Source organism: Semicossyphus pulcher, unplaced genomic scaffold, assembly GCF_022749685.1.
Source record: "Semicossyphus pulcher isolate SPU_LCO1_2020_fin unplaced genomic scaffold, fSemPul1.0.p SCAF_6, whole genome shotgun sequence".
NCBI classification, from domain to species: Eukaryota; Metazoa; Chordata; class Actinopteri; order Labriformes; family Labridae; genus Semicossyphus; species Semicossyphus pulcher.
Window position 1 is genome coordinate 12126721 of NW_027211737.1, and position 22747 is coordinate 12149467.

Sequence of the window (22747 nt, forward strand, 5' to 3'; positions counted from 1 at the left end):
GTGTGCAGGTAGCTTTTCTTGCCTGCAGTGAGTAAATGTCACATGTCTAAAGGCTAACCTGACTGTGCTGAGGGAAGAGAGTATTTCATGGCTGTAAAAATCATACAAGAGCTGACATTTATCAGGTCATCTTTTAGGTTTTCATTGATTGGAAATAGAAAATGCTCCACTGCAGTGGATTTTATTGGTTCATATAAGCCTTCATTTGCTTATGTCACCTGCTGATAGCAGCCCCTCCCCATTCTCCCTTTCTGAATGAAGGCATCAGATTGTCAAAGATGAGGAAGTCTGATGTCTATCTGCTGCACGGTTCACTGAGCACACGCTGCAGGACTATCACAAAAATAATATACAACCAAATGACTTTAAGCCCCTTTAGGAATTTTTTACATACTCATTATTTCAATTTTTATCACCTTCTACTTCAGCTCAGAAGACCATCGTTTACATTTCATGAGCTTTTAATCTCATTGAATGTGTCTTCTGTGCAGACTTTCTTCACCCTAATCCTGCTCTGATTGTGTGACTGCATTTGTCTTTAAAGATTGTAGCTCTGAACAAAACTAAGGAGCGAATGCGGCCTTACCATGTCAACCATGAAAATGAAGACCCGGATATCAAAAAGATCAAAAAGGTACATTGACATTTATATTATAAAATATTATTATTCTGCTAAAATTAAGATTTCATGTGTTTTTATTTCCTCTTTGTAACCATCGTACAGTGAGTGCACTCCATGTGTGTGACTGTTACCTTGTTTGCATCTCCTCAGGTTCAGAGCTTCATGCGGGGCTGGCTCTGTCGGAGGAAGTGGAAGATCATCGTTCAGGACTACATCTGCTCCCCTCACGCTGAGAGCATGAGGAAGAGGAACCAGATCGTCTTTAACATGGTGGAGGCGGAGACGGAGTATGTAAACACATCGTGCCTCCAGTAACAGAAACATTTGTCAAACTTTGCAGGGCAGGATTTTAATCTGTCTTACTGTGGACTAGGGCTCAGAAAGGATGCTCTTAATGATGAGTTTTACAGTTAAAAATATATAGTAGGGCTGGGAAATATGATGATAAATACTGTGAGAAGACTGAGATTCATTTATGTAATACAATGTGTACAGTAGTGCATAATATTATAGCTTTAAACTCAGGACACAGGACAATTTAGACATAGAGATTACTGAGATAAAGTACCTCGGTTTGTGAGGTCTTTCATTTCACTGGCATAGAAAGTGATAAATCAAAATATACTGTACATACATTGAGATAACAGATATGTCAGTCTTCCTTATTGGCTGGCTGTATTTGAATAAATAGCCGTATATTAATAATGGAAGAGTTATTGTTAACTCAATTCTGAGACGCCTTTAAAAGATAAACACCAACAAATGTTGAGAGATAATCACTGGTAATGTTTATGTACAATTATGTGCAAAGAGGTTGGCCCATTTATTATTCATTACCCTTAGGTAGAACAAATACAAACATATAGCAAATTGTCTCATCTAAACAAAATTAAAGGTATATGTTACAGTATAACTCGATAGTAAAATATTAACAACTGACAATGTCTACAACAAACATATTTGCTCACATACTGTCTGTGTTCTGAAGGTAAATCTGAAGCATTATCATCCGCATGTTTCCTGTTTGCCCCTGTGTGTGATGACAGGTACGTCCACCAGCTCTACATCCTGGTCAACTGTTTCCTCCGACCTCTGAGGATGGCTGCCAGCTCCAAGAAACCCCCCATCTGCCACGACGACGTCAGCAGCATCTTCCTCAACAGGTGCGTACGTCTGTGTGAATTTGTGTGAATACCAACAGTTTCTATCTTTGCAGCAAACTGAATAACTCAAGAACAGCCACATACTGAGGATTTTATGATAAAAATTCACCCTCTTTTGTCTGTTTTAACCCCGTGTGCTCTCAGCGAGACCATCATGTTCCTGCACGAGATCTTCCATCAAGGCTTGAAGGCGAGGATAGCCAACTGGCCAACTTTGGTGCTTGGTAAACTGTTACCTATTCTCACACACATCACACAAACACACAGTGTGTGCGTACGCTCTGCAGCCACTCAGTGAAATCAAGGTCTAGTTTTCAGTCATCCTCCACATCCACTCTCTCCTCATTCAAACGTCAGTCTTTACGTCTTACTGCCCCATTCACACACATACAAACACACACACGCTCATTACCCTATCTCAGTCTGCACTGAGCACATTGTCTTGACAGACAATGACCGACCGGACCAGAAGGCCTCCCACAAATTCTCCTCCTAAAACAGAAGCCTCCTCGTCAGATAAGCATCACCTAGGAAACAGCCTGCTGAAAGACACGACAGCAAATTACTTGTGACAAATCCAGAAAAGAAAAGGATTGACTGATAAGCGTCATCCTTATCTGAGTGTTTGCCTCAGGCTGACGCTGAATGTAGATTTTCTACCAACAATATGTTTTACAGCAAATCAATTTCTGAAGCAACAGGCGTTTAAACCCACACAAACTACGACGATGTTTCTACTCACATGAGTAAAGGCATCATTTGTGACATATGAAGGATTCTTAAATCTGTTTCTGCTTTTCTTGCACGGTTTTGATCAGTTTACCTGTTGCAGAGCACATCCATTAAAGAGTCTGATCATTGAGTCTTTTGTCCGAGCAGCAAATTAGGAAATGTTATCTACATCATCCAGTTATTAAGTGTCCTGTTACGTTAGGTCATATCCACTTTCTAAGATCATTTTTATGACACCATGATGATGCTTTTTTAACCAACAGTTTTATGTCCAAGGTGGCAGTTCGTTCAATAAAGGCAGCAACAGACATGAAGAATATACTAAACATATTTAATTTGACCATCAATGTCTTAGCTTCACCTTTTGCTTCACTATAAGGAAGCATTGTTATACAGCGAACTAAGCACACATCTCATAAAGGTTGAAGAAAACTCTTGGACTAGACAATGAAAAACATTACATTTAAACACTGTTAAAAATGATATGACATGGTATGATGACATACCGCATGAATAACACAGCTGCAGCCCCCAAGTCTATTGGTATTTATTTTATAAAGAAACGTGTCGCTCCACCTGAACTGCTCTACTTTTTCATGCGGGTGTCAGAGTCTCTGAACCAAGTGTGTTAAAGGTTGGAGTGGAGTACTGTTTTTTTTAGAAGAAAATAGTCCCAAATAAAAACAGTATGATTGTTAATTGTATATATAAACACTAACACACTGTATTTAAATGGCATAATTTCCTGTATTTTTAAAAAAATTACAACAAATATTGCAGAGCAAAAAGTTATTGCTAATTAGATTGGCCTACTCCCTCCATATGCAAGGAAGCCAGAATCACCACTGTAAGATCAACAAAAAACATAAACATTTTAATACAATTAAATACAAGTCCCCATAGTAAGTACCAGACATTACTTATTCTAGTCAAAAAATAATTAAAAGATGAAACGGTGAAATGTGTTAGTTACCTTAGTAGTAATATAAAAGTTACTTTGAATGTGGTTTTAACACAAGTTAAACTGCTTTGTTGTTGCTTTTGAAACAGAATGCCCTGGTAGCAGATAAATGTGAGCTCCATACTTTACATGACTGAGTCACTGTAGAATGTGTTTTATGTGTTTGTGTTCCTAGCTGACCTCTTTGACATCCTGCTGCCCATGCTGAACATCTATCAGGAGTTTGTGCGTAACCATCAATACAGCCTGCAGGTTTTGGCCAACTGTAAGCAGAACAGAGACTTTGACAAGCTGCTGAAGCAGTACGAGTCTAACGCCGCCTGTGAGGGCAGGATGCTCGAGACCTTCCTCACGTACCCCATGTTCCAGGTAATTTACACCAGAACCCGCTTGTTCGGTTATTGACCCCAACTTTTGTGATGTGATGTTAATGTGTCTTTTATGAATTGGATTGCTCTTCTCTCCGTCAAGATTCCTCGCTACATCATCACCCTGCATGAGTTACTGGCACACACACCTCATGAGCATGTGGAGCGCAAGAGTCTTGAGTTCGCCAAGTCCAAATTAGAGGAACTGTCCAGGTATACATATCTAAATCATTAACTTTCCTGATACATGTTCATATTTAATAAGGATCTAACTGGTGTGTATGTGTGTGGTCAGAGTAATGCATGACGAAGTGAGTGACACGGAGAACATCAGGAAGAACCTGGCCATAGAGAGGATGATAGTGGAGGGCTGTGACATCCTGCTGGACACCAGCCAGACCTTCGTCAGACAGGGTGAGTCTTTGTCTGCTGACAGCACTGCTCACCAGGCAGCTAAGCTCTGGTTGTTTTCTCCTGACAGTAAGACCTTCCTGCCTGTCAACTTTATGATCTGAGAGCGCAGACAGGGTACCTTAGTGGGGCTCAGTCACTGAGTCATGACATTAGCTACTTTAATACTTTCTACAGGGGGAGATTTTGGCTCCATGTCAGGTTGCCCAGTGAAAATGTGCTTCTACAAATGGGTAAAAGTCAAGAAGACTGATCTGTTCACAATAATTCACACCCAAGCAGATTAAATCAATTTCTCTTTAGTACATGAAAAACATTTAAGCTCTTGTACTGAAGCACTGAACACTCTGTGGTTTCTTCAAGAAGGATTCAGCTCCCTGTTTTAATTATAACAGCTTTTGTTCCTATACACCTCCAGGTTGTTTGCCAAATGGATGTAATGCAATGTCAAATTTAAATCCACTATAGGTTTGCATTATCTTGCAGTGGAGATAAATGCATAGCCTGTGATCACTGGTATAAGCCAAAGACTAAGAGCGAAGTCGTAGTAACAGAACCAACAGTCTGCCCAATCCAAGAAAACAAAGAAATTCTTGATTACCTTTATCTTGAAGGAGCAATTCGCCCCTGGAAAAAGCCGCTGTCAGTCAAAGCTGGTGTTCTCTGTAATCAATAGAAGCAATTTTATCTGAAATTGGCGCCATAGCTGTGGAGAAAGTTCGCCCATTCTGCATTCCTACAACACCCAGCATGCATTGCGCCCCTCCTTATGAAAAGAATGATCCAGTGAGACGCTGGAGTGAAATACTACTGTTTTTCACTGCAGGCGATGGCTCAGAGTGGTACAGAATCTGAAATACGACGAGAATATACGGGTGGATTTTCAAAAAAATCTTCAGGTCTGCAGTCTACATTTCAAACTTGACAATTTTGAACGAGACATGACACCAGAGGAGCGTGTCCTAGATTGAGGAAGTGTAGTTTAGTGAGCTCCCTGGTCTTCCAGGGCCCATTGGAGAAGCAGAAAACTCCAAAGGCACAGAACCAAATTGCATTTTTTTCCTACCATAATGGCCTTAGCTCCCCATAATAGCATGATAGGACTGAGGTTGAAAATCGGCAAACTGGCCCTTTAAATCTACCGCATGAATTGTTCTTTATTTGATCAGCAATTACTTAAAACAACATGTGGTTGGAGAGACATTCCCTTCAAGGCACTGGTCCAAGACATGCAAAATCTTTATTGCTGTTGCTTTGCTTTGAAGCAAGCCACTGGACCCATATTTGCACCAGTGTTAAATAAATTGCTTCAGCATGCAAACCTAAATGAGCGATCTGTTCTCCTCATTTGTCGAGTTCACTTACAAGTCAAAGACCACTTTTCCATTTAAGGTGGAATAAACTTACTGAGGGTGCATGTCTCCTAACTAACTGCCTAACGACAGCAGAGGAGAGCAGATTATGATGTTCCTCTTGCTGTTGAGTCACAGGTCAGGAGACAAAGTGCTGACACCAGATCTGATTGTTCATGTCCTCACTACACTTTTCGCCTCAGAGTCTGCACATTTAAATGATCTGGTCTGACAGGTAAACACACATACATGAGTAGTTCAAAAATATTGGTTTTTACACATGTATGTTTGTTCAGGAGCTAAGCTGACACTGAGTACACATAGCCCTCATCTTAGTGTCAGCTTAAAGAAATGTAATCCTGACCCCGTTCTGCTCCTCAGGCTCTCTCATCCAGCTACCGTCGGTGGAGCGAGGGAAGCTGAGTAAGGTCCGCCTGGGCTCTCTCTCTCTGAAGAAGGAAGGGGAGAGGCAGTGCTTCCTCTTCACCAAACACTTCCTCGTCTGCACGCGCAGCTCTGGGGGAAAACTGCACCTTCTCAAGGTGGGACCACCAGCTTTTTTTCTCTTTAACGTGCAAAATTCAGGAACAAACTTTTAAGACACGTTTTAAAATACAATCCAACATAGTTTTTGACGAAACACCCATAAAAAGAAATTAATAAAATGATGAAATTAATGTTTTAATTGATTGCAACTTTGCAACTCAAACACTTATGTAAATAATTCTTGGTAAACTCTTGCAGCAAGGTGGAGTTCTGTCCCTGATTGACTGCACACTCATAGAGGAGCCAGATGCCAGTGATGAGGAGTGTAAGTCTACTACATCTATGAATCAGGGTTTCCACGTTGGCCGTCACTCAGACAGCTATTATTGGCTCATTTAAGCCCTTCAGCAATCATGGAGGTTAATTAGGTGTCAGACGATAAGTGTCCAGAAATGACTTCCCTTTAAATATCAGATGCTCGCCCCCTTTAAATGTCAGGTTTTGATCTTTTCACATTACAGGTCCATTATTTTTTTTTCCTCAAGGATTCATTTGGCGAATAGGGAGATTGAAGAAACACACACACACACACAAACACACACAAGCAGTGAGAGAATCACACACATGTGCACACCTGTCTTCATCACACACCTTTAAACTTTAGCCTCAGGGGTGCGAGATATGGAGATAGCAGGGCCTCCTAATAAACCCTCTGTGTGTGTATTTTGTGTGTGTATGCACAAGCTTTTTTCTTTACTATCTTCACTAAGAACGATGCTGCTCTGTAATAAGCTACGTCTGTATCTCACAGCTAAAGCGGGCGGTCAGGTATTTGGCCAGCTGGACTTTAAACTCGTAGTGGAGCCGTCAGACTCGCCTTCATTCACGGTGGTGTTACTGGCACCGTCGCGGCAGGAGAAGGCAGCGTGGACCAGTGATATTAGCCAGGTAGTACACAGAGTCACACAAACACACACACACGCCTAGACAAACACAGAATAACAAGAACCTCCAAATAGAGGGAGCGTGTCTCCTTCGGGCATTGAGAAGGCTTAGTGATAAGTAAACACAGACACGGGTGCAGTTCCCCGGAGGTGTGTGCAGCTCGCTGCCTCAGTGCTGCACAAACACAGACGCACAACACAAGCATGTCACACTGGATTCATTCTTATTAGACAAATAAAAAATACACTGAGGGGGAAATTCACTAAGAATGAATTGCGGACGCTGATAGCTTCATAAATTGCCCATAATTTGCCCCCGCTATCTGCTCCGTCTTAACGTCTGATTCACAAAGTAAATTGCACTGATGATCTTCAAGTGCAAAAACGCCCATAAAGTTTCACAGATCCGTGCAGTTTGCTCTTGTTTTGATTTGTTCTTGTTCTCCGTGTCTGTGCGCGTGTGCCGGGAAGTTGAGCCTCGCACAGCCCCCGACTGATTGCTCTCTCGATTATAGTACTAATGACAATATATTATTGTTTCTACAGACATTTTGTTGATAACACAAAAGGTGGAATTGTCTTCATGATCAGTATAAAATCAGAGCATGACAGCCCTTATAATACTGCGCCGCAGTTACCACCAGCTCTCTGCAGGCGGTAATATCTTCACTCTAACTGCGTGGTGCTGTTAGCGCTGCCGTTTGTGAATTCAGTGCTTTTTGCCACGAGGCTCATTTGCATAGAAAGGAGCCAAATTTGCCCCAAATGTCTGCATAATGACTCATTTAAATACGTGCAAACAGCACCGGAGCACAGAGATGCTGCTTGCTCTGCAGCGCACTTTGGGGTGCATTCAACCCTCTGTGTGTGCTTGGAGAATGAGGCGGAGTCTTTTTGTGTCATCTGCACAGGTTTAACAGGCGCAAAAGCCGCCCAATCCTTTAGTGAATTCCCCCCTGACTGTTTTAAATGACTTATTTTTTTTGTCTTAATTCCTTTTAAACCAGACTTTTGAAATCCTCAGCAGTTGTTTTAATGTTAAAGGGAGCCCACACAGAAATAACTGAGCAGTGTTTTGTTTCATGCTGTTGCACAAGCCTCACTCTGCTTCGAATTCTGTAGTTCCAACAAACATGACAACAATTTATTCTAACATTTCCCCTCTCAAACTGTCACTCTTTCCCTTAACTCTCTCACTCCTCATCCTTTCTCTTTATTGTAGTGTATAGATAATATCCGCTGTAATGGCCTGATGACCAGTGTATTTGAGGAGAACTCCAAAGTCACTGTTCCTCACATGATCAAGTAAGTATGTTTGTGTTTGTGAAGAGGAATACCCATCTCTTCATGCCAGTGTTGCTAAACATAAGTGTATGATGTAGCATATTTGGGTGAAAATGTAACAGTTGTGTTGATGTACAGTAAACTGTTGCTTTTTTTGAGTTGATTTATGCTGTTCTAAAGTATTTTTTGGTATTCACTCTTATTTTTAGCTTTCTTCTTTTATTTTCATGATGTTTCCCTTGCTTAGCAGCCCAACAGTCACCCATGCTTGGTTATGTGTGTGTGTATCCGTGTACGTGTGTATCCATCAGATCCGATGTGCGTCTCCATAAAGATGATGTTGACATTTGCTTCAGCAAGACGCTCAACTCCTGCAAGGTCCCCCAGATCCGCTACGCCAGCGTGGAGCGGCTGCTGGAGAGGCTGACCGACCTGCGCTTCCTCTCCATTGACTTCCTCAACACCTTCCTGCACACGTACAGGATTTTCACCACGGCGTCGGTCGTCATGGACAAACTGGCCGACATCTACAAGAAGCCGTTCTCCTCTATACCCATCAGGTCATACACGACAGACAAACAAATATGCATTCACAAACACAGAACTTGTTTTTGTGTATCTGACTATATTTGTGTTTGTGTGAGTGTGTGAAATGTGTAAGGATGTGTATAACTGTTAAATGAGTGTACTGAGAGCGTTTTATAATCCTCCCCCTCATTCTGTGAATGATGCAGTCTGATACGGGTCAGTGCTTGGACTCAGCATGCAGCTCCCACCTCTGTCCACAAGGTTGAATTCATTCTGGCTGAAGCACATAACAGCCGCGTGTTGGGGCCGGAAGAACAGATGCTTCAACAAAGTTTCTGGCACAGCCACGGGAAAATAATGTTCGTCTGATGAGGAGTTTTTATTTCTACTCTCATCATCATTTCTGCTCTCTCTCCGGCTGAAACAGAATTCTAAACTTATATTTCTTCCAGTTTTACTTGACTTATCCTCTCAGGTAGAAAAGCTCTCTTCTACCTAAGGGCAGGTCTGTATGTAAAGGCCAACTCACCATGGCCTGTGGCTGTTTCATTGCAAGAGAACAGGGAGGATGCGTGCAGGGACCTGAGGTGTGCAGTGAAGGTAGTGTGTGTTTTGGTGAAGTCCACTTTCTAAAACCATAACTTTAACAGGACATGCTTCATGTAGCCCTTTATCTCACTCCAGGTGGAGCAGCTTAAGTGTCCTTCTAGTCAGATGTTCTGTTTTCTGTCTCTCCATCATCCATCACAGATACCGGTATCAGGCGGATACTGTGCTTAAGTACTCGTACTTATACTCATACTCGTAAAACCACGCCGATACAACTGCACCTGATACCACTTTACGGCTCGACGTTAGCCTCCTGTAATGAGCAGGTAGGCGGCAGAGTAGGAGCATGTCGGCAGTTTGGAGATATTTCAAAATAAACGATGATGATAAAAGGAGGGCGGGCTGCAAACTATGCCCCTCGAAACTGTCAAGAGGAGGGGTGAAAAATAGCTCCTTTAACACAAGTAATTTAATAAAATCCTTTTGAACCACAGATGTTTGGAGAGGAGCAGATATGACACAGATCTGTGTGTTTCTCACGCTCTGTACCTGGCTCAATCAGGTTCCGATCTGTCCGTATTTCCGCGCACAGTTACTATAAACTATACTTCTTCACATGTGAATGACACGAGCAGGAGCTGTAAATATATGTAGACATATCTCAGCATGGGCTGTGCAGTGGTTAGCGCCACTAGCGTTACCTCACAGCTAGGAGGTTCCTGGTTTGGATCCCATTTCAGACGTTTCCTGTGTGGAGTTTGCATGTTCTCCCCATGCATGCATGGGTTTCCTCCAGGTACGCCGGCTTCCTCCCACAATCCAAAGACATGCTCGTTAAGTGAACTGGTGACTCTAAATTGCCCGTAGGTGTGAATGTGAGTGTGAATGGTTGTCTGTCTCTATGTGTCAGCCCTGTGATTGACTGGTGATCAGTCCAGGTGTAACCCCGCCTCTCGCCCAATGACAGCTGGGATAGGGTCCAGCCCCTCCGGGACCCTAAGCAGGATAAGTGATATAGATAATGGATGGATGGATATCTCAGTATCTAACCTTTGTACTGACCTTGATTGTTCCCAGATGATGTACTAACTTTCCATCTTGTACCTCATCAGGTCAAAATGTTAATTTGTTCAATACTTTGATATTTTTGTTCGGTCCCAGTTAGTCGATGCTACCAAGCCTCCATTTTGCACTTTTTTTTGTCCAGCTTGGTCATGTGTCAATATCTGGACTGATCATATGCTCCTGTTCTCTCACTCACATGCTGCCTCCCCTCACCTTTCCTCTTTCAAGACATTCATGTATCATCCCTCCATCTTCTTCCCTCTAACCATCTTCTGTCTCCGTCACATCTTACATTCTCACCTCTCAATCCAACCTTCACGTTCCTTAATTTAATCATTTCTCTGTGTCATCCATCCCCCTGTCTCTTCATGTCCCCTCCAACAGGGCGCAGTATCACTCATATGACCGTCTGTCCATCTCATCCATCTGTCCTGACTACAGTCTGAAGATCAAGAAGATAGCCATGGACCAGTCCAAGTAACCAACTCTTCTGTCTTTGTCCTCCTTCTTACTGTCTCTGAACTTCTCCTGCCTGCTCTTCCTCTTCTCTGGTCTTGGTCTGACACTTCACTGCTGCACGACTTTGTAATCTGCCTGCTATCTATCACTTTGAACGAATGAACTCACAGTTTTTAAGGTTGATATGTACAGGAATGGGAGTCTTCTGCAGCCTTCTGCAGCCGGTCTGTAGCATGTTCTCTGACTGACGCATCAAATCCTGTTTTTTCTCTCTCTATCCATTTTGGTCCATTTTTGTCATTCTGAGTTTTTTTCATACCTCTCTAAAACATCTTCTGCTGCTTGCTTCTCTTCCTCTCAGCGTTCCTCCTCTCTCCTTTTCAAGTATATTTCCTTCCTCTTTCCTCCTTTCATTTCTCCCCCTCCTTAAATCTGTGATGCAATTTGTTCTTCTATTTCCTGCTGAATTACAGGCTTGTGTGAATAGATGTTTTGTGTTCATCTATGCATGATTACTGCTCCCTAGATGTAGCTCTTTACACGACTGTCTGAGCAGTGTCAATGTCATCATAAAAATGACAACCAAGTAGCTTCTTGATTAAAGCTCTTGCCTTTTCATTCCCTTTTAAATAAGGCGTTTAAATGTAGCGAATGCAATAAAAGATTTATGATTTTTTTCTCGTTTATCTATGGACCGGATACTTTATAATTTTCTATGACAGATTCTTTAGGGCAGGAAAATGACAATTAGTCAAGACAGTCAAGGATTTTTTTAGAGCCAAACAGCAACATTTTCTCCTCTCAGTAAAACATCACCTGACTTTTTCGAATTGGGTGGGTTTTTTAGCTTCCTGAAGACCAGACTGGAGGCAAAAAGCACCTCAAACACCTCTTAGTTGATAAGACAGACTTGGCTGCAAATAGTTCTGACAGCAACATGAGTAACATGAGTATTACTGGAATAATATTCCATTCACTAGATAAATGCAAGTCAAAAATTGTCTCTATTGTTGGCACTTTTTAGCTGCTACATTTCCTCTAGGTCTACCAGATAGTTGCGTACATTGCCTGTGTGCGCTTTGGGCCAGACTAGGTAGCATACCGAGGAATCAGCAGAGCTTTTTTTATTGAAAAAAGCTGCATGAAACTGACACAATGAGGTGGCTGAAGTGGAAAAAAAAGGAAAGGCTATAAAGCTTAAACAATAAGCTAATCGATGCTAAAGGGCAACTGCAGCCGTGCATGGATTTTTAGAAGGTAGCAACCCCCTTCATATTATATGTGCTAATTTCCTTTGAATCAATAAAGATAATGAGCACTGCAGCTTTAAAGTGGTAATCTCGAAGATCTCAACTTCATTCTCTTTGGCGGCATCTATGGCGATAAAAGGTAATTGCGGGAGAACACACAAATCCAGACAGTGCTGCATGTGTGATGTCCACGGTTGGCTCCGGTTGTAACTCTTGATTTTCCTCGCTGATGTTCGCTTTCCTTTTTAGACTGTTTGCCTTCATCTGAGCGTCCAATCAGTCCAATCCAATATTTCTTTTTCTTTGGATTTTCACTTATTTTTGAAGTTGTATCTGTAGTCATCGATCTTTTCTTTGTTTGTTCAGCCATAGTAAATTACTGTTTACTCGCAACACTTACAGAGACCAGAAAAGCAGCCGCTTAGCTCCGCCTACCCTCTCTGGCAGACCAATCACTGCTGGGTGATGGAAAACACGTCACTAACTGGGCGCCACCTTCAATCAGTGTGGAATTCTGCAAATGCAAAGGCTTTCATCAGTGGGCCATAGGCTTAATCACCATTGTGTTACCTCATTCGGCGATAGATAGTGACTGAACAGACATTTATTTAAAGGAAAATCTTCGAGATTATTACTTTTAGTGTTAACTTTCAGTTCATTTCAACTGGGTAGCCATGTCTTCAGATATCTAAACTTCCTACATGTTTCTCTGATGTGGATATAAACACCCTAAAATTATATCCGAATGTCAGCATCAAAGACTTTGTTTTCCTTCCAACCCAGTTTGCTGGAGTACAAACACAGCACTGTAAAACTGTGTCAGTGTTGTAATGCTTTCTGACTGCACTCTATGTGCCCACTCATTATTAGTCACTCTGGATAACTACATTAGCTAAATGCCCCAAATGTAACTCTGAATGCCTTTCGGTTGTATGTTCGGTGAAATCTGAAGTTCTTCCATGTGACACTGTTTTCTACTCTCATTCTCTTTCTTATGAATTCTGCTTACACAGTGTGCCGTTTAATGTCAACCTAAAACTGATTCAGGAAAACGTTCCCACAAAATAAATTATTTTTGAAACTTTTACCCTTAAAGACAGAAAAATAACTTTCACATTTTCTCTTCATCTTTTTCCCGTTTTCCCTTAAGTCTCTCTTGCTTTTTATATCATCCTCTCATCTTCTTAACATATTGCTTTTTCCCCCTTCAGGTCCTTGGAGCTGTTCTTTGCCACCAATCAGAACAACAGAGGGGGTGAGCACGTAAACGACAAATCTCCTCGTCTCTGCCGCAAGTTCTCCTCTCCTCCTCCTCTGTCCATCCCGTCCCGCACCTCCTCCCCCGTCCGAACACGAAAGCTCTCCCTCCACTCCCCCATCACTGCCAGGGTGGGAGGCCTCGACCTCACCAGTCCTCTGTCAAACTCCAGCACCAACCATAACACCTCCCAGTCTGCTGCCAGTAGCCCCACATCTGCCCACACGCCCCAAACCCCGACGCCTCAGACCCCAACACCGACCACTTCCTCTCCTCCTCCTCCTCCCTCTTCAACATCTCCCCCACCCAACAACTCCAAGCCATCGCAAGAACAAGCCCCTCCCATTCCAACGTCCCCGGACCAGAGTCCCTGCTCGACTACAGAGGGGGAGGAGGTTCCCAAGATCGACCCCTTCGGTGGCAAACTGAGACGGAGCATCCGCAGAGGTGTGTAATAGTTTCTACACAAATACAGTGCACAAAATGTATATTGTATGTAACATCACGGAAATACCCGAGCTTCAGTACTTTTTTATTCCTCACCTTGACAAATATTAACATTGTTAATACCGTAATTTTCGACATGGCAAAAGGTTCTCTAATTGAAATGTCTCGTAGCAGTGTTTCATTGCCTTCTCTGGTTGAAAGTTTGTCGTCTGTTTCACCTTTTAGTTCCATTTACATAGTTCAGGTAATACTGTTACGCCTTGTCCTTAATGTAAGATCACACACTGGGGTAGCTTTACGCAGGCCTTACTTAGTTTAATGTGACATGGAAAAGGCAGAGTAACGGCGGAGCTTCTGCGCTGTTGCAGAATAGCAATGTAAAAAGGGCTTTTGGCTGCACTCAGTACCATGTCATAGTGTACCAACACTCACTGGAGTACACTTCTACAGTATTCTTTCAAGGTTAGAAGTTAAACCACTGGGGTTCAGAAAAAAACATTTTCCATGGGTGTCGAACAACTCTTTGTTTCGGGGCGTTGGTTTAGCTCAATTGGTAGAGCAGGCGCCACATAGAGGCTACAGTCCTCGGCGCACTGATCGCAGGTTCTGGTGTGTCGGTCTGCTCTACTCCTTATATTTCCTGTCTATGTTCCAACTAGACATAAGCTGTGTCCCAATCCAGGGGCTGCAGCCTTCAAGGGAGGCAGTCTACGGAGGATGAGTCATTCCTAGCCTGTGTAGACCGCTAAAGCCAAACTGAAATGAGACGGTCTGGTCTACGGATGATTTCCTTTTTGCGTCACCAGCTGTTCCCACCCTTACTGTTGCGTCACCAATGCCGCTCCTGTCGCCTAGCAACAGGTAGCTAACAGGCTAACTGGCTGTATAGCTTATAAATCACACAGAAATAATGAAGGCTTCAAATTAAACAAACATTAATTGTGATTGATTGTGCAGCTATAAAGGCCATTTGAGAAGCATGAGCAGACAATTTCAATCCCATAATGTGCTTTTACCATGTGTTAAGTTTTTTGACATCTACCTTGATAATGTGTGCAGTCTCATCTGTAGGTATGACAATCTTTTCTACGACTTAACATCGACATATAGAGCCTAATTGCTGAACTGTAGTGCTTATGAAGAGCTGGAGGTCGCTCATCAAATGACACAGTGTGAAGCGTTCCCTGTAAGAGCAGAACAGGCGCCTGGTGGGACATCATTATCTCCTTGCATTTGACTGCTTGTGTCGGCTAAGATGACTTCCCACCGCACAGGCTTGGATCTCCTAATAGTGGTGTTAAAAAGACCTCTCAGACTAGAGGGAGAGAGAGTCGGGGCATATAAAGCAGCACCGCAACGACAAGTGTCAGATAGACCTTAATTAGCATGCACACACATCCAATATGTGTGTGCGTGCGTGTGTGTTAGAGCGTGTGCATGTTTGGCAGCTGCTAACCGCTCACAAGGAAATAAAGAGCCATTAGCACTTAATACAGCCACCCTCACCTCCTCTGCAAACAGTCTTTTAGTTTCTGTAGCTCTTAATCAGACCGTGTAGTTATGTGTTGCTATGTATATATGTAAATACTGATATTTGCATATCTTCCTGTCTGTCTGTTTTTCTTGCCCTTTATTTTTTCTCAGCCTCTCTCTGTGACTTACAAAATGCCAGTTTAACATTCTGAGCATGTTAAGAAGTCATTAGGTGAAACCTTTGACAGGCTGAGAATGTCGATATCCACATTAAATTCATTTTAATAAAACAACATTGGTTTCCAAAGCAGAACAGCAGGGTGTAGGCCTTTTTTTCACAGTGGACATTTTTACATCCAACAGGAGGAAAAGCACAGGTGTTTGTAGTAGCATTAATGATGGCTGTATTCCATTTCAGTCAGGAGAGACTTCATCAAGATTGAACAATTATTTATTTACAAGTTTAAAAAGAATGAAATGTGCAAAGGCGATTAGACTCCATCGTGATGGCTTCGTGTACTTGAAGGGGTTGAGAGGCCGAGAGCAGGATAGGATACCCCCCCTGCAAGATGAGCTGAGGAGCTGGATTTGGACACTGATGAGATGGATCGGAGGTGAACGGGGTGGAGGGTCCAGTGATCGAGCTGAAACTGTCTGCTGAAGAGAGTAGAACAGCTTTAAAATTTGACAGCAGAGGATGATTGGTCGACAGACGTCGAGGCTAACTGGATGGTTTAGTACTTAAATAGTATACGCCCATAATCAGCTGATCACCAGACACTAAGGACAGAGAGGGAGAGAGAGAGAGAACGTTACATGATGAATGATGGCTAATGGATGAATGAATGAGTATAAACAGTCTTCCTTCTTGAACTTACGTTGAGCTACATTTAGCTGCTTCAATTTCATGGTCCTGGTTGTGTGCAAGCTGTCTACCTGTCATGGCTTTCTCAGACACCTGAATAGAACAGAACCATTGTTAAAGTTACTAAAACACCTGTGCTTTTCCTCCTGTTGGATGTAAAAATGTCCGCTGTGAAATAAGCCCATACAGGGCCTCTCCAGCTGGTCTCCATGTAATCTCTATTTACAGATTCTACATAGAAATGTAGATCTGTAATGGTAATGTAGAATCTGTAGGCAGGTACGTGGATTTTAGAGATGGCAAGTGTTCTGGTTTCCGTTCGTAGGACGCTTGTAGTCCGAGTAATATTGACCAATCACGTATTAGCAGGCTGCAAAAGCAGGCGGAACGTAATCCACTGTAATGACATCCCGGCTCCCATCGGCGGCAATCTGACGATGATTCAGCTTCTTATTAATCTCTATAAACAGACATCTGCATGTAAGTTCAGCTAACAATCTCGATCAAAAATTCAACCTGAGACAAATTCCCTTGACTCTGTGTCACGAAAGCCGTTCAGCGTTTAGATTTCCCGACTTCCTCGAATGCATCAGAAATGATCATCCGACCTCAACAAACTAGCATTTTAAAAGTAGTTTTCTTCTCACCTGACAAGGCTTCACTTTTACTTTTTACTAATCTGCATCATAATGTTGACATTTTGGCAAAGGTAAGATCGGTTAATTAAAGTCAATCACAACAATAACAGGTTCTTTTTCTGTAAACAAACTGTTGGCTACATGTTTACTGTGGTCCCAGAGGCTATATCATCTTCAGACTATAGCCCATGGGATCCGAGATGAATCTCCATATAATCAGGTGGCGTGTGGTGTTTTCACTGCTCAGAGTAAAATCAAACAGGTGATAAATTAAAGGTGATAAATTAAAGGTGAATATATAAGCATAATGATTGCAGATACTTCCAAACAGGGAGTAAGGCCTCAATGAGTTGGCTTTATGAGGATGAAAGTGGTTCTGAAACATACTAATCATGTCTTCACTGTCAATAGATCTCAGACAGTTGTATACTATCGGAGAGTTTTACATTGCTCTCTACAACTCTCATCTAAACACAAAATGATTATTGTTAAAGAAAAACGTTTTTTATCTCTTCAGTAATGTTCTAGAAACTTAGACAATCTTTTCACAAGGACTACTGAGGCTGTTCTGGAGTTTATTGTTTTTATACCGGCTAATCTAACAACAAAGAGCTGAGTTATTGACTCATTCATGGCCTCTGTGCTTGTGTTATGGTGCACATCTAAAGGTTACAAAAATGTTTCCATTTGAAGAAATCAAGGCTTTTCCTACATCAGTGCAGTCACACACACAGTATGTAAACCTTTCTTGAACATGTACTTTCTCACATGCTCAAACATACACAGGGAACAAGTACAGCTCTTGATGTTTCACTGGTTAAACTGAGGGATCTCTGCGTAGCTGTGAACTTAAGTAACGTTCCCCTCTCCAGTGGAGCAGAAACTGTAATGGCCACCGCTATGACCATGAACATTATCATCATCATCATCGCTGTTATCCTCGTTCTTCTCCACTCCTCCTGTCTAGCTGTGCTGGAGTCAGTGTCACTGGAGAAAATCATCCCTGAGTCTCCTCAGAGCAGTGAAGCAGGAGACATGTCTCCATGTCGCTCTCCTTCTACACCTCGGCACCTGCGCTACAGACAGCCTGGAGGTACCAGTGTGTGTGTGTGCGTGTGTGTTTTATGACTCAGAAAATGGCCACAAAGCCATAGCCTGAGGTCCTCGCAGTGGGCAGTGCTGTGCCCACTGACGGTCCACTCACCAGAGCCAGTCAAAGGTCTCTGACACTGGAGGCTGAATTCTTAAGATCACCAGCATAATGCAAGGCTCAGATACAGTCACACTCTGGCAAGAGCGTCTCTGTGTGTGTGACTGTAAGTATCGCGGGTCCAGCTACATAGACTGCCTGGATTCCATTTATCATAATCACATAGTGGTCATATTTCAGTGGCACAAATGCTGATGATGATGTGTTCAAGGTTTGCAAAGATGTGGGGAAATCAGAAAAAATCTTATTTCAATGCTAAACACCTGAAACGGCAATGGATAGTGAAAATCAGGAGGGAAATCGGTGAAATATGTCATTAAATATGGTACTTTTTTTTTTACATTTATCCCTGATGTAATAAGTAGAAGTGCTAAATAACCTTGGTCATTAAACACAACATTCGCTCTTTATCTAAAACACTATTTTTGTATGTTTGGTTATAATCATAGCCCTCACATTGGGCATAGTGCTTACTATCACATAGCTTGTTATTTACAGGCTGAATAACACATGAATAGTGATGTTAACTTAGAATTTTTTGCCATGTACATACTTTAGTTAATATTTCATCAAAAGGTTACCAAGTAAATAACTATTATGTTATTTGAATGTATATAGCCGACAACTTATATTTAAGTTTCTCTTTTTAATCATCACAGCTAGTTATTATAATGACCGGTGTAATCATGTTTTTATTGTGTTCAGACGAAATGAAAGTACATTTTATTCACTCGTGGCTCCTTCCCTTGACGATGAAAATCATAACGTTATTGTCGTCACTGATGATAATCATTTGTTTGTGTGCCTTCAGTCCAGTCGGGGGAGAACTCGCGCTGCTCGGTCTCTCCTGCTTCAGCCTTTGCTATCGCCACAGCAGCAGCAGGACATGGTTCACCACCAGGTACACACATACAGCCACTTATTATGATTAAACATATTGTTGAAATAAAAAACAAACCAGTTGTGTTCATCAAAGTGAATATGAATCTATTCAGTAGCTATTCATTTGTCAATAGAGCATTAACAATGATATTGTATAAATGTGGATGTGTTGCAACAGCTGTTACATTTTGTTCTAACATCCTTTAGCTAAAGCAGTAATATTTATGGACATGAAGCTTGAAAGTTACAAATGTATCAAAAGGAAAAACAGTGTTTCTAACGCAGTGGTGGTCAGAACATTTCCCAGCAGGAACTCTTTGCAGAAACAGCGTCCCGCTTACTCTAAATACATTCTGAACAGTTCTTCTGTAATTATGTTCTGTAAAAGGAGTCCTTTTAAAATAGTGTCTGATTGTAAGGTCTTATTAGGACCTCCATTTGGGTGAAATGAACCTGTGTAGTACTGCATTCATAAGACCCCCTCCAGTGAAAATCCATGTGGTGTTGTTCATGTGCTACAAGACATATCAGGGACAACATCAGCAGTCATCTCCATGGCTGGGCCTGTCTGCTTTTAAACTGTAGTGTACCAAGGACAGGCTGAACAACACGTTTTCAGATTGGCAGGTTTGAGACGTCACAAACCTAAGGAGCCAATCCCGTTAATGGACGGGGTGACGCTGTGCATATCATTATGTGTAACCTATGGCAACCACTTTGGTGATGCGTGAACCAGCTGTAAAGGTCATCTGACTACTAACATTAACGTTACTACTACTCATTTCTACATTTCGAGCTAGCTAAGTTTCAGCAAGTTACCACTAAACGATGGCAGAGACGTGTTTGTTTTCGGCTGTAATTTTACGAAAGGAGAAACGTAGCACATAGTGGGCGGGACTATGTAGATTCTTACAAGGTAATTAAACATAGACAGAATTTATTGTTTCAAGCAGAGCATTTTATGTGTCTTAAAACATGACTGGAGCTGGTCTTTAAACACTAAAAGCATTACTATTTTTGGCATACAAAGATTTTTAATGAAGCACTTCTCCATTGTAATATTGTTACTTTACTTTCAGCTACTAAAGAATCTTGCTTCTTTTGGTAAATACAGTGAAGCTAAAGAAGGTTTAAAATCATCACACACTCGTTACATATTTCCTCCAACTATTTTTCCTTTCATTTCTGTCCTGCAGTGTTTACTAACTCTGAAAGAACTTGTGATAAAGATTTCATCATCCGCCGAGCTGCAACTAACAGAGTTCTCAACGTGCTGCGCCACTGGGTCTCCAAACACTCACAGGTCTGTCTGCACCCACCACTGTTTGTCTGTCTGTGTGTGTGTGTGTGTGTGTGGTCTCTTGTTTTTGCTGAGGTGTTCAAGTCTGTGGTCTCATTAAAGCAGGTGTCTGAAGTGTTCTCTCTCTGCTCTGCTGCTCTTACTTGAATGTAAACAGCCACACACACACACGCACACACACACACACACAAACACACTGAGAATATGGTTGCCGTGTCAATTGGACTACCAGCTCAGCCTGCTTCAGTCCACCTACCTCCTCTTGTGCTAAACAGCCAGCCTTGCCTCTAATGAATTGACTATCACAGTAATTGCTTGACTCCCTGCTCAGAGGTCTAACTGCATCGATCTGTTTTACGTATGTTTCTCCATAATGCTGCAGTGACGGACCAGCTTTAGCCTGCATATTAACACAGAGGCAAACACACGCACACATACATATATGTACACCCACTCACAGTTTCTTTGTACGGCCAAAGAACAGAGAGCTTGTTAAAAGTGACCTTTGATCAAGAGGTGAATTGGGGTGAGAGTGAATATGGAAAGAGGAGGAATTACAACAATTTTGAGGATCAAACAAAAGGAGAAATATTGCAAACAAGAAAATATTGCACTTTTATAATATTTCTGCGCCTTAATTTATCAGGTCATGACTTTTATTTGGGATGTGGGGAGGGTTAAGTCTCTAGTTAAGTCTCACAACAGTTTGAAAACAGAATTTGACAGTAAAGGCAATACATGTGTCAATACAATCCTTACCTTAACAATTATTCAAACTATAGTCATGTTCACAGCGTTATGCAGTTGCTCATCTACACGCAGAAGATGGTTTAACGGAGACCACGTCTTTGCGGTGGCAGCTAAGGAATAGCCTTCTGTTAATCAGTCAGATGTTCCCCCTCCATTAACTCTACGGCCTTTGGATGCTCTTTGTGGTTTTTATGTTTTAGTATTTTATAATGTTTTATTTATTTATTAATTTTTTGTGCACATATTATGATATTGCCTTGTATTTTCCATTGTCATTTATTGTTGTTTTTGTTTTGTTGTGCCTTTTATTTTAAACTTGTACAGCACTTTGGTTGTTTTTTAAACCTGCTGTATAAATAAACTTGACTTAAACTACAAAATATATAAATCATCAAATAATAATTAATTGTTGAATATCTCACTAAACATTAGAAAAAACAAAGTTTTCCATAAATTAAATTTTACATGTAACAAATGCTCACTGTGTAAAACAATGATAGTTATATTAAAGCTCCTGTGAGGAACTTTCAGTCTGTGTTGATTTTGGCGCCCCCCGGTGGACAAATAATTACCTATTATCTCTTTGCTGATCTCGTCCTGTACATGTGTCAGTTGTGTTTTCTGGTGAAAAATCTTCCCCTGCTTTCTTTTATGATTTAAACATGTCACTAATCGAGAATCTTTGTGGTGAAAAATGTCAACATAGGCTGTTTCGCCCACGTGCTGTCAATCTCCTCGTCTGACACCTTCCCCGCGGCAGCACATGCAGGCATTGAAATATCCACAAAGAAATAATCAGTCCTGTCATTATTGGTCTCGCTTAATTTTGTTGGTCGTATAGATGCATCATTATTAATTTCAGTCTGTTTCATAACCTAAAGTAAAGTAAAGTACATAAGTAAAGTAAAGTATACAAGTTCACTGTTGTTTGTTTGTGTTCAGGACTTTGAGATGAACGGCGAGCTGAAGATGTCGGTGATCTGTCTCCTGGAGGAGGTGCTCAGAGATCCTGACCTCCTGCCTCAGGAGAGAAAAGCTACTGCCAACATACTAAGGTGCAAAACACACACAAATAATAAGCACACACACAAACAGGAAGTACTTGTATGAAACACTTAATATGTTACTTTATTGTTTCTGCATCAAATTGTCCTGCTTTTAAAGATGAATTATTGTTTAAGTACGGCCTTATTCTGTTCTGTTATGTTGTGTTTTACTGTATTCTATTCTGTCATGTTATTTTCTATTATAATCAGGTCTCATCTATTTGATTGTTTTCTCCACTATTCTGTTCTTCTTAGTTTTATTCTGGTTTTTATTTGTTTTCTTTTCTCTTCTATTCTTTTCCCTCCAATTTTCTTTTAACCTCTTTAATTGAATTCTCCTCTATTTGATTCTACTCTGTTTTATTGTAATCTCTTTTGTTTTTGATTCTTTTTGATTATTAAATGTTCTATTTTATTCTATTCTCTACTTTAGTGCCCTTTCTCAGGACGAGCAGGACGATGCCCAGCTGAGGATAGAGGACATCTTACAGATGGTGAGAAAACTGCAGCACATGAAATCCTCTGCTATCTTCTTTAAGACATCTTTCTTTCAAACATAATCTTACATTTTCGTGATAAACTAGTTATTATTCTGTTAGATAATTTAAAGGAACAGTAGAGAAGAGAACTTCTTCCTTTGGTGCATAGTGTAACCCCCTTGTTATTGCAGACTGGAGGAGTGGTACAGCTCTTAATTCGAACTG

At 41.4% G+C, this 22747-nt stretch overlaps 1 protein-coding gene across 3 annotated transcripts in view; it reads left to right on the forward strand.

Moving 5' to 3' along the window:
• rasgrf2b (Ras protein-specific guanine nucleotide-releasing factor 2b) overlaps positions 1 to 22747 on the forward strand; it is a 49624-nt gene that overhangs the window by 20653 nt on the left and 6224 nt on the right. Inside the window, exons 4-22 of one of the 3 annotated variants that reach the window (XM_069682554.1) lie at positions 545 to 634; positions 773 to 909; positions 1669 to 1785; positions 1930 to 2009; positions 3654 to 3847; positions 3950 to 4059; positions 4142 to 4260; positions 5991 to 6151; positions 6354 to 6420; positions 6907 to 7043; positions 8262 to 8344; positions 8635 to 8883; positions 10850 to 10942; positions 13386 to 13879; positions 17823 to 17948; positions 18877 to 18966; positions 20144 to 20250; positions 21940 to 22052; positions 22477 to 22537. In XM_069682554.1, coding sequence (XP_069538655.1) covers positions 545 to 634; positions 773 to 909; positions 1669 to 1785; positions 1930 to 2009; positions 3654 to 3847; positions 3950 to 4059; positions 4142 to 4260; positions 5991 to 6151; positions 6354 to 6420; positions 6907 to 7043; positions 8262 to 8344; positions 8635 to 8883; positions 10850 to 10942; positions 13386 to 13879; positions 17823 to 17948; positions 18877 to 18966; positions 20144 to 20250; positions 21940 to 22052; positions 22477 to 22537 — 2628 coding nt within the window. The remainder of the gene's footprint in view (positions 1 to 544; positions 635 to 772; positions 910 to 1668; positions 1786 to 1929; positions 2010 to 3653; positions 3848 to 3949; positions 4060 to 4141; positions 4261 to 5990; positions 6152 to 6353; positions 6421 to 6906; positions 7044 to 8261; positions 8345 to 8634; positions 8884 to 10849; positions 10943 to 13385; positions 13880 to 17822; positions 17949 to 18876; positions 18967 to 20143; positions 20251 to 21939; positions 22053 to 22476; positions 22538 to 22747) is intronic. The other 2 variants (XM_069682552.1, XM_069682553.1) reach the window with 2 other exon arrangements.